The 13,644-nt window shown below is 31.3% G+C and overlaps 1 protein-coding gene across 1 annotated transcript in view; it reads left to right on the top strand.

Moving 5' to 3' along the window:
* The first annotated feature begins 4,144 nt into the window (after positions 1-4,144).
* Positions 4,145-13,644, top strand: part of LOC132949348 (retinal homeobox protein Rx1) — a 52,411-nt gene continuing 42,911 nt past the window's right edge. Inside the window, exon 1 of the mRNA XM_061020198.1 lies at positions 4,145-4,883. Coding sequence (XP_060876181.1) covers positions 4,622-4,883 — 262 coding nt within the window. The 5' untranslated portion in view covers positions 4,145-4,621. The remainder of the gene's footprint in view (positions 4,884-13,644) is intronic.

Genomic DNA, 13,644 nt, shown 5'->3' on the forward strand with positions numbered 1-13,644 from the left:
GGCTAGATATACCGCGGGAGATCCAGCTTATGATTACAGTAAATATGTATGATTACTTTAAATTACAATTTATTATTTTGACAAGGTGAAAAATGACATAAATTATAATTATCGTAGGTAAAAGATTGCAGCGTAGATTACATAATACCGTTTAATCTAATTGTATGTGGTGCAAATTATATATATATATTTGTTTTTGTTATTTTTGGCGAAAATGTCAATATATATTCATATATTATGTGACCACTTTAATAATATAATAAATAGCTAATAGCATATTGATTATACAAACTAAAAATGGTTTATAACATCATCAATTCTGATAGGTATAAACTAATAGATTAGACCATCAGCGGTTGTTAAACTTTTGTAGATCACGGACCCCTGATGAAAGATTTTTAGAAATCGCGGACCCCCTTACCAATTTTTTTTCGAATTTTTTTTTTTTACAAAACATCTCATGTTATTTTAACCAAAATTATAATAATTATTTTATATAACAATTTACATAAGTAGACATAACAAAACATACACATTTATAATTATTTTATACGATACTGGCGTGCCGTAATTCCTAATAATATTATTAAACAGAATTATATCTCTTTTCTAATTTCTATTGTATAATATTAACATATGGATATGTAGTCGTAGTATCTAATTCTGAATTCATATGTGCTCATTGCATATTCTACCGTAAAAACGTCATTATACGGCGATTGATGAAAAAGGACCCTATTGCCGAAATACGGAGGGGGTCCACCAAAAAATACCCGGTTTCCTGGTAGTGGCCTATCCGCCATGATTATTATTTAGTATTTAGCAAATTAGTATTTTAGTATTTATCAAATTAGGTTTGAATTCGGAATTAATTAGTGTAAAGCTGGAAATTATTTTAATTGCTCAAGCATAGGTCTGTTATTAGGGAAATATGTTTTTACCTCTGAGGCCGACATTGACCGCCATCTTGAAAAAATTTCAAAATTGGATTCAAATTTCAATAATAACCCAAAAACTATATGTTTTATAAAAAAATGTAATCGGATCTAAAATATAGAACGCTAAAGTTTCTACTAAATTAAGTTAAAAAATAATGAGCTCAGCTCAAAACTAAGGTTGACTATCGATATTGAAAATATTGGGGTTTTTTTTAAGTTTTTTAGTTTTTTAGTTTTTTTTTAATTCGTCAAACTTACGACAAAAAGTCATATTAATCAATTTGTAGATATTGTAATTTTGCTTATAACAGTGTTAAATTCAATACAAAGTATTAAGGTAAAAAAATAGATTTCGAAATTATCACTCAAATTACCAGTTGCAAATGAACGGCAAATTATGCGTTTCAAATACGTTTGCAACAAATGCGTATATAATTTTTTGTGCAATACCAAACTATATAATACATACTATAAATAAATAGTAAATTAAACTTATAGTAAATATAGTTATAATAGTACCAATTTAGATTATTAGCATTATTCATTAAAACAATTCAGAAAGTTTTTAACTAAAAAACAAAATATAACATAATGTTATACATATCACAACAACGTTCGTAGATATGTCGTATGTAGAAGTGTATATATATACCATGGGGACATTATGGTGTAGGTGATATTATTATATTGGAAGAATATGTATCTTATGTTTAATATAATATAATATAAAGTTCGATTCCTCGGCCATGGGCGGCATTTTTCTTCGGACAAGTCACGGTGTCCGGAGAACAAGTGCCGCCATCCCCCATCCGGGCATGGCAGATACCTACGGGTGCCCACTTGAAAATCTGCCAAAAATCTACACACACGTGTTTACCAACCAACAGTATCCTCCCCTACAAATAAAAACAAACAAACAGCTAATGGCCATAGTTGCCGGGCTTAAATGATCAATAAAAAATAAAAAAAAAATATAATATAATATATTATAAACATAAATAAAACACATTGCATACTTGCATGTTCTAATTAACTAATTATTGATATTCAAATACACTATATGTATACACTTTATTATAAATTATATTATACACTGACTAGGTAGGAAGGTATACTTACATATATATGCAGTAGTTGTATAGGTGCGATTCGTATTAAATATTTCAAATTACATAAATTACATAATTTTATGTAGTTATAATAACGACGATTTAGAAACTTTTATAAAATATAATATATACGATATACCTGCAACTATATAATATAACCTATTCTAACTATCGCCAAGTAATATTGTATAGATATATTATAATGCCCCTTTATTAAAAATATATATTTTAATGTTAAAAGTTAAAACCGACATATTATATATTATTACCATTTACCTATATTAATTATTAACTTATTTAAAAAAAAGGTACAATGATCAGAAATTAAGTATAGGTACAGGTTTTTTCATTAGGGTTCAGGGTTGAAGATAAAATTTATTTTTTATTTGTTTTATCATTTTTCTTACAACATCTAAAAGACTTTCATGTTTATTACTTTAACCAATAACTGTGCAGATGTGGTGCGGGGTGCTGCAGTTCGTTTTTAGGACGTGGCCTGCAAAATATGTTGTCATGTTGTCAGAATATAATTTGTATAGGTTCTCATTATACAATATACGAGTATATATAGGCTGTACCGTGTAATAAGATATATTATACAACATGTGTTTCGTATACTTTGTAGTATAAGCCAGTACTACATAGTAACCGCCAAAAAGCCATTGAAAATACTCAACAACTCATATCGCCGATAATCCGTTCGGATGACAACATACACATAATATATGCATGTTAATAAGTACATATAGAATTCAAAAAACTGTTCTCATAAATATACACTTGAACAAAAATTTAGCCAAAGGGGAGTGGAGGGATGTGTACTATATATTTAGTCGAGAACGTTGTTTTGGTATGGACCAATTAAAGTTTTCACCGGGCATCGCATGCGTTATAAAGCGCGTAAAAACTCGACATGACGTGAATAATACCTAGGTATATATATATATAAATATATAAAAAGATACACACACATTCGTGAGCCACACGTTTGTAGGACGAGAGGGATAATAGACGTGCCGCGCGAGTTTGAGTTAAGCCGAATTATTATGTCGGTACATAAAAACCACTCTCGCGGTCTAGTGGCGGAATCGACCAGTGGTGTTCGAGTATATATAGTGTCCCCTGATGCAATAATATTTTGCACGCATTATATTATCATAGAAACTACGAGGAAAAAATACAAGCACCTATATATAATATTTGATATATATTAGGTCTATATAATATGTATAGGAATACTATATATATATATATATATATATATATATAATATATATATAACAATTTGAGGAGAGGCGTTTTTATTGTTGGCCACAAACGATACTATTTCCTCCAGTAGGTATATATTATTATATATATCGCCTTCCCTGTATATTACTATAGTATATATATATATAGAGAGAGAAAGAGAAAAAACACTCCTGCAATGCAATAACAATAATATAATAGCTGGTAATATACGTCTTGTGTTATATACCATAATATTATGCCCCCGCCTGAAAGTCGGCTGCAGCAACACGACCGGGTACAACACGATTTGAGTGCGAACGACTGTATGCACGACCAGAGCTATTCTGCTTTCTGCAGCGTAGAATATTTCATTATTATTATGTACACACACATACACACGCCGTTAGTCGCTCAGTCGCGTCGTATAATATTATAGTGCCATGTCGTGTGTGTGTGTGTGTGTGTGTGGGGCCAAACAATAACATCTCATTTAAACATTACACGCTAGTAAATAAATAAGAGGGACGCCTCGTCGTCGTCATCGTCTCTCCACTCTCTCTCACTCTCTGGCCGTTACCACACCACTACCACCACCCCGACCGCGGTGGGCCCTCGGGGGCATTTAGGGTTTTGAAAAGAACATTTATCGAATTATACCCGGAGACCCGTTGACGGCGGGACGATAGTTAGGTGTGACGCACGGGTTGGGGTGGAGCGCGCACAAGTGGCCCGTTTATTCGAAAGCCGTGGTGGGTTCAGGGTATAACGACTCGGGGCGGGGAGGGGCGCCCGGTGCCTCGCCATTGGTCCGCGGTGGCCGCGCCTCCCACCCCGCCGGCGTAACGCGCGTTGGGTCTCGCGCGACCGGCACACCGTCGCCGAACAGTCGTGGGACTCCGGTTCTTGTCGTCTCGTCGTCTACACGGTTACTGCATCAGCTCCGCCCGCGAGCACAATCTACGCCGCACACACGCACCTAGTGAATAACTAACCTAACAAGAATAATAATAATACGATATACATCTCTTCTTCACGTTAAAATAATATAGTCGTTATCTGCGCGAGTGGGTTTCGTGATTATTGCATAGCTTGGTATTGGTTTTTTTTCAAATTGTCTTTTTGTCGCGTTCTGTTCGTCAATTTTCGCTGCACGCAGATCATCGGCCGAAGAACAAATACGTAACAACAACATCGCAATATATACCGTATAAATATATATTACTATATAGTTGTAATAACAATATTAAGCTCACATCTGTCGCCCCGCGGCCTCGTTTCAAATACACGCCGGTGAGTGTCCGCCGTCCGGCTATCGTTATCATCATCGTCATCGTCGTCGTCGACATGGAGACAGATAGCAACAGCGACGGCGAAATGATGCCGGCCGCCGCGCAGATGCCACCCTACAGCCGGGCCAACATCGAGCTGCTCATCAGGAGACACCAGGCCGCTGTCACGGCGCTCGGGCTGGCATTCAACGGCCCACCTCACCATCACAGGCCGATGATGGCAAACGCGGCCACGTCCGTGCCAGCGCCCAAGCACCACACCATCGACGCCATCCTCGGACTCAAGCGCAACGACCACAAAGACCAGGAGTCCGGAGGCAAGTATACCTACACCATGTTATGGTCTATATAATAATATGTAGATTGCAGATACTATATTGTGATGAAATAAAACGTGAACGCCATAATAATATATAATATAGGTACATATTATTATACTCGTGATACTAGAATAATATATAGATACTTACATTAAAATTATATGTTTGTAGAGTCTTTCTATCGTAATCATACAATTTTGTAAATATGTTTAAATTGTATGGGTACCATAAATATTATAACATGTTGATTACAATGTTATTAGACATACACATCTTATATATATATCATAGATTTATGTACCTATAATAGATCTTTATCGTTCAAAAATTAGAATTTAAAAATTTTAATGTTAACCAGATGTAGGTATTTACCGCTATAAATCATTTTTATTGTGATAGACAGACTCAACAAATCAATTCAGTACCTATACTGTATAAAGTATTATATTATAATACATTTTATATAATTACGGTGTACAGAAGTAAGCCAGAAATAATATAGTGTTTTCTGTGTATCTGTGATGTATTGCAATTTAATGCAAGCACATAATAGGTATATTATGGTCTTTCGAATTTTCATAAACAGTAGGGATCGCATAAACAGCATTTTAAACCATTGAAACCTAATACAAATTTCGGCCACAACTATAATGTCTGCCGTGGTCTTGTGGGTGATGTTATAATATTTTTCCACGATCTCCCGTTAGAATAATTATAATATAAATGTTTAATGTATACAGTATACCTATTCGAAATAAATAAAGGCACAGTAAATACCTATCTCATACTAGCTGTCCTAGATCATCCTAATATACACGGCGTTTCTCATGACAAATTAAATGTCAGTGGATTTACCCTGTCTCAAACTCTTTTAAATGAATAATCTGCACAGATTTTTAAAACTGTAACATGGTTGGTTTGAACAAATATAAAATACAGGCTTAAAATTATATGTACAATTTATTATAATAACTATTTTATTTTTTGTAACTGCAATGGCAACCCTATACAATCAAAAAAATATTTGTTTTTCGTAAGCTAACAGATTCTTGTGTGAGCCCCTGTTTGAAATGCAAAATTTAAAAGTTATAGGTTTTGCGGTAAACATCCTTAGAAATAAGATTATACCTACCTACGTACCAAATTTTAGACACAAACCTAATTTAACCTTTTATTAATCCTATGCATACATCTATAATATAACATAATAATATAAAGGTATTTTGATAAATAATCTTTTATAGGGTTGTATATATTATACCATCAAATTGGTCTCGAGATGATTTCACTGTATGTCTGTATATATATAGCTGTTTACATTATGTTCATTTACCTATTGGTTATACCTAGGTATATATATTATTTTTGTGTTACATAATACATAAAAACATAGTTCTATAATATGCAACTCTATTACAACGTACATTTATATACATATATATTATTTTTATAAGTATTATAGCCTAGATAGGTATACGTATTAACTTTCATATAATAATATATATATATATATATTTATATATTGTATATACGGGCAAGCTCTTTGGATAACATATTGTTCTTATTTTTTACTTACGATACTAATCATATAAAGATAATAAATTATACATAGATTCAATAGGAGAAAGATAAGCAATAGTAGTGAGTATAGGTATATATTTAAAATTTTAAAACGAGAATGAAGGATCCAGATTGGCTATAATAGACGCATTAGACTACGCTTAGGGGTTTATTGGACATATTATAGTTGGTTGAGCTCATCGTAATGAAGAAAGATCAACGTGAGCTGGAGGAACTTAAAAGTTAATTACATATAAAAGATTTAGAGAGCAATAGATTCATTAAGAAGTCCAGTGAGAGATTTAAATTTTGCATTATGCTTTCGATCAACAATAGGGAAGATATTCCTACTATAGGTGTGTGTGTATTTGTGTGTACTATTATACTATATACCATATAGGCCTACCTAAGTTCGGGCTGGCGGTGCGGATATTAGCTGTAAGTACATTATTCATATGTCTATAAAATTATATATATCTGCAGCAGCCGCGTCATATATAGCGTATATACTCCTTCCTAACCTAACCGTCTCAAGTCGCACGGGAAAAATCAGTCGCCGACGACGACGACGACGACGACGTAATGGTAATTGTTTCGGTAAACCGCCGGTGGGGGAAATATGTTTTCAAGCCCATTTGTTTTTAATCACTTTTCTCGTTCCACGGGCTCTCCGCTATTCCCCGACCGCCGCGCTCGTTTTTGTTTCAATACTTTAAAAAGTTCAAATGTCGTATAAAATACGCGAAATGCTGTCCCAATTACCGCCGTTATTTCCCCTTTTTGTACGCGCTTTATAATATAATCGTACCTACGCAGTTGTTTCACTATAAATACACCCGTCTGCATAAACATGTGCAATATTTATGTATATATATATTATAGTCGAACGCATTGCCGTCCCGCCGCACGCCGTCGCTCGAGCTGCTTAATTGAGACCGAATAACGCGCTCGCGGATATAATAAATATTATATATAAATATATATACACCTACCTATGTACGATAACTTTATGTATAATATACACGTTTATGATGATGTGTATATAAACTCTACAAAAATAAATTACTTTTGTATCTCCTCTCTATCACCCTCTCTCTCTATCTGTCTCTCTCTCTTACAAACCGTCTACGAAAGTTTCAAAGCCGATTTCGATAACGCGCGTGCCACGGACCCATAATAAGGCAATTTCAATTTCGGAATGGCGGTATATATCGTATATACCTATAATTCAGACGTGTTTTTTTCCCTCCGTTTATATATGATGCATATATATAATAATATAATAAATTTACTAATTTGCTTAGAATATATACGTAAAAGACTGCATATTATTACTTTATTTAGGTAGGCAAGCGTGTGCATCTATTTAATAATATTTTTGTGTCCGCCTGCAAATGCACAACGACGATATCTGTCGTCCCAGTGGAATTAATTAATCAATTATACTGGACGAACATACACACACTTATACATTGGGTAATAATATGCCGATGTGCATCATTTTTTCGTGATGTCGTATATACGAACGCATATTATACGTATACCTATACATATATGTAATATAGTATACCTATGTATAGATATCATAGGTTTATATACAAAAAAAAAGGTAAAAAATATAACAAATATAGGGAAAGCGGAAGTGTGTGTGTGTCTGCACGCGTTTGTATTATTAAAGGGGAGAAAAAAATACGAATATATAGTACCTATACCAAGTATTATATATGTATATAATGTCTGTGTGTAGCGAAAAGCCTAATTCGTGCGCTATCAACGCTGTTATCGGCTCGCGTGTCGTTTACTCATAATAATATTATAATTACAAACAATTAAATTGATTAAAACATAATATTTTAATCAGACGTCTTATCGCCGCCGTTCCAATTATTAATTAAAATATCAAATGAATGCGCAATTTTTTTTCCTGTACCTGCAGCTTACTGCTTACTCCTGCTGTAGTATATAATAATGGTATGTATAATAATTAATAACGATGTATATAATATTACATAATATTATACTAACTGGTCTGGCTGTGCAGCGTGCGTCTGTCCCGTGTGATTATCGCATCAAGTGTCATAATATTTAATATGTATATTCTGTTTGGCGTAATTGTACCTATATTGTAATAGGTAGATCTATAGGTACTACATTTCATACCTGTACGCGTGGGTATATATTATATAGTATGTAGTTTATGCATTACACGTGTACCTACGTAAGTTATGTACTTATATATTATAAACCAAATAATAATCATAGTATTGATGTATGGCGGTGTAGTTTATACTTGTTATACAATAATATATAATACTCACCCAATGGCCTATGTTGCCGCGGGTTACCCAATAAAAAAAAAAAAAAAAAAAAAAAAAAAAAAAAAAAAAAAAAAAAATATATAATATAAAAACAACATATCATGAGAATACGAGATAAATAGAATCTAATTAAATGTATTAAAATGCAGACACATGCATACATAAGCAGATTTAGAAGTCAAATAATGAAATAGATAATTGATGATATGTGTGATTTTTAAATAGATTAGTCTCATCACTGATCACATATTTTACGAATATACTATTATATGCGTATTATACCTCTACCTAACTTTAAAATAATTACACAAAGATGATATTATAAAATTTAATTTATTTCATAAAAAAATATAACTTTTTATCAACCATTGAATGAATATATAATTCAATATGTAGGTAGGTACCTTGTACCTCCTAAAAAATCATTTTGTCGATATGATATAATCATACAACGCCACAATAACGGAGTATAGTAAATAAAGCACAAAATATAGTACAAATACAATATTTGTTGTTTAAAATTAAAAAACAACACAGTTTAAATGCAGAACAGAACAAAATAAATTATCGATACATATATTATTATCCCCACATAATAGTTATCAACAACAAATTATGAATATATTACACAGATCTACAGTATATTCATCTGTTTCTAATATTCGAGATTATTTTTTTAATTACAGACTTTGTAGATAATGCTTTATAAGAAATATCTAGATATAGCCTTATTGTTATAATTTAATACTCGTGAAATTGTTTTCCAAATTAAACTTGATATATATCTTGCTTATAAAAAAAATGTATAAACATATTATCTATTAAGTTTCACTATCTCGAATCATATCGTATAGGTACCACCTATATATTATTATCAGCACAGTTCCGATGGCGATTCGTTAAAAAAACAATTATAATTATTGGTGTCACACGATACACCGCGTGAATTCATAATAACTTGAAAAGTTTGATATTATTACAGCTGCTAACCGTTGCCTTGGATTCATCGATCACTCTCGTGAAGTCGTGAGTCGAAGGGTAGGTACGTGTCAATGTTCCCATATAGAAGTGTAGAACTTTATTATATGTATTTACGTATTATGCTTATAACGCGTGTTTTGTTCGCGTATACCTCTAATAATTAGCTGGTGTTTCACACATCAAATAATACTATATAGGCCATAATATCATTATAAGTTGCAAATCCTGCAGAGTAGCTATGTAGGACGTTATGATATAGTAATATAGATATAGCATAAAGTTGCAGATTGATTGTTTCAAGTGTGTGTGTGGGTTCACTGAATTTGGTACATTGTGGTGCATTTCACCCGTGGTTATTGCGGTATTAAAATGACGGGGGTTAACCACGTTTTCCAATCCCGTAGTAGGAAGCTCGTACATCGCAACTACTATGTTTGCATAAAACTAAAACTATAAGGATCGAATTATTGATGTAAATACAAACGAACACTCAATATATAGTTTCACACAACTTTAACATAAGTATAATCCATATCGCTCAAAAAGCTGCCAATACAAATAAATGACTCCTTGGTTAAAGTATAATAAATAACAATTACTATATATATAAGTATTTAAATTTTAAAGTTCAAGTTGTTATGCTAAATTATGGTTGTAATTATAACTATATTATACTAAACAATAGTATATATTATTCTCATTATAATATTATTATTCTGAACACTTGAAATATGCTAAACTATATAAATGGAAATTATTGATTTAATTTCATTGTTATACAGTTTATTTGAACAAACTCAAACGTTAATATAATTTATATTACCTATAATATATAAGTTAATTGGAAGTCTTCAATAATTTAAACTTGGAAACTATCAACCATATTTCGCTAAAAAAATGTAGATTTATTATTTAAGTCTATCAGCTGTTATATTATGTAAGCACTAATATTTTGCAGTATTGAAAAAATTATGAAATTAAATCATTATTTGAGTAGGTATTTGCAAATACTAAAATAATGTAATTATAATATAAAACTCACTAAACTAAATATTTAGAAAATATTGATCAATATTTTTATTTTATACAATATTACTGGTAAACCTAATAGTATAATAGGTGCCTTGCATGTTTAAATTCATATTTTAATTTTTAATGTTATTATTTTATACCTATGTAATATTTGAATTAATTAAAATAATCCTTTGTTGCTTTATGGAATATTATTTTAAACATTTCGAAGGCTATAATAAAGTGTTTACTGATTAGGTTATATTCCTACTTAAACTATATAATACGTATACGGTATAACGGTTTACCTACCTACTTGTACTTAAAGTATTAAATTATTCATAAGAAAACTAAAACATTTTTATTTAATGATCGAAGTTTCTTTTAACATAACACAAGGACAAGAGTAGCAGGAAAAGTTAATTTGTTCATTAAGGTTAGTTTTTAAAAAAATTTTGCGAACAATCAAAGTTTTTGTTCCTGTTGAACTTATTTATTTTACCGTTATTCGGGTTATAACGTTAACTAGGTTAATTAATTATTCTCTTAAACTTCATACATTTTCCTAACTAAATTGAACATTTTTAAATGTGTTGATGAATTCTTGTATACCTAACACTGTCCTTAGTAACTAGTAATATTAAAAAAAAACCTATTCTATAGGTAATTGGTGTTTGATATTTTTACCTATGTAATAATTTAACGTAATATTTTAAAAATAAGAAACAAAAACACATGAAAAACAGTTATACTTGTTTTATAATGATGTACCTATACATACATGATATTTTCATATCGAGTAATTTTTTTAACTATACCAAAACTTAAACGAGTTTATAGGTTGCATTCATGTAATATACAAATAAATATATAAATTAATAACACATATCACAGACTATGCTGCTGATGAGCCATTGCGCAGCCTGCGGGTTGATACGGACTGACAATATAATAGATTAATAGAACCATAGTAATTATCAAAGATTCCCTAAGATGCATATTTTTCTCATCTTCGTAACATTATAAGTATTATATACCTATCTTGGAAAATTTCAATTATTTATGAATTTATGATTATTAAAATTGTAATATTATGTTTGTATGTAAATGGCATTGTTCTAATGTAAGTACCATTGTAATGTGGTTGTCATATTATGGTGTAACCATTGGGTCCCACCATCCATTATTTCGAATAAATACAATTAAATAACAATATAATATACAAATTATATTATAATATTTATAATATATTATTCGTGATGGAGTAATTATTAATGTTTTTCAAAGTGCAGATTAATATGCAAAGACGACATTGTATATTTTATTATATACCAGGTATACTCGGGAATAATTTGTCGACGACGAATAATTTGCGCCGGACACGTATATCTATATATTATACCTGCTTAATACCCAGTACATTACAGTCCCGTGGAAAATCTTTCCATAAGAGGAAGCTTTTATTTTCTAGAGTTTTATGTTAAACACGATAAATCTAATCTGGGTTTGTTCTATTTATTTTGTATTATTTTTATTTATACGCATTTCAATTTATTATTCATCCGATTGCCATTTCTACTACGCCCCGAACCCGGACTTCTTTAGAAAAATGTCAGCTTTTGGCCAGCTCTAGCGACCTTTATTTAATAATACACATTTATATAATATAATATATGGCAGTGGGCACGCATCATCCGGTCCCAAATCCAAATCCCACCGGTGAGTTCCGTACACGAGTAATGAATACAATATATATAAATAATATGTGTGTGTGTGTGTACTCATCGCGTTTTATTCACAACAACGTTATTACTGCTGTGGCTCAAGCCGTTGTTATCGTAATTGGTCGCGTATACACATATATATACATTGTATTATAAGTATAAACCACCACCGCCGCCGGTCGCCACTGCTCCGTAGGGGTTTGTGCGTCAGTGGCGCTAAGCCGATTTCCCAGATCCTTTTACAGTGGGTACACGCGATCGCCAATGTCATGCCATGTTCGATATATTATATTGTATATAGTTAGGTACAGTATGTGAGCTGCCCAGAATTTATTATTGAATATATGCTTATTGCCGTATACAGCGGTCCGCATCGCAAAACCCTTATTAAACTAACTATATAATTATAATACGTAAACCTTATTATTACTTTTATTATTATTATTATTATTTTTTTTTCATATAACTGCGTTAGTTTGGTTTTTATTAATTTCTTCGACATAAGCTACATTATTTTATCACAATAATTTCACCCTTGCGGTAGTGGTTAACCCGTAGGTAATAATAATAAAATATCTTAAAATCTAAATGATAATTTACAACGGTTGATTGTGATTATAATAATAATAATAATAATAAGTACTAATAATTATTATTATCACGGTGCGCAGCGATTTGTTGTTCATACTTATTACTCAATAGTGTACTCATTTACATTTTTAATAGCGTAAATACCTATATCATACTATCAAACTTATATTTTTAATTAATTTTCTAATACATTTGGTATAACTTGACTTATAAACGTAAGTGCGTTGTTGTTTGAATAATATGTATACAGCCGTTCTTTCTTTTATTTTCTCGCGTGTCACAGTACAATCTATTTTATTACTCGTTTATTAAAATCATATTTGAAGAAGTTAAACGCGAATATAAAATGATAACATTATAAATCTTTTGTATTTAATTTTTGAACAACAACAACTATTGTCCACAGTTTGTCCTCGTGCGTTGTTTTAAGCAATTTATGTACAGGCCACAGACTACTGAAGTTCTAAATACTATATTATTATATGTTTTATTTTATTTTAAAAAGTTGTTCATGATACATAAGTAAGAAGCCGCGGGCTCACTTTTATATAGGATATAGTGGTGTATAGTGTA

The sequence above is a fragment of the Metopolophium dirhodum genome, chromosome 7 (genome assembly GCF_019925205.1).
Source record: "Metopolophium dirhodum isolate CAU chromosome 7, ASM1992520v1, whole genome shotgun sequence".
Lineage (NCBI taxonomy): Eukaryota > Metazoa > Arthropoda > Insecta > Hemiptera > Aphididae > Metopolophium > Metopolophium dirhodum.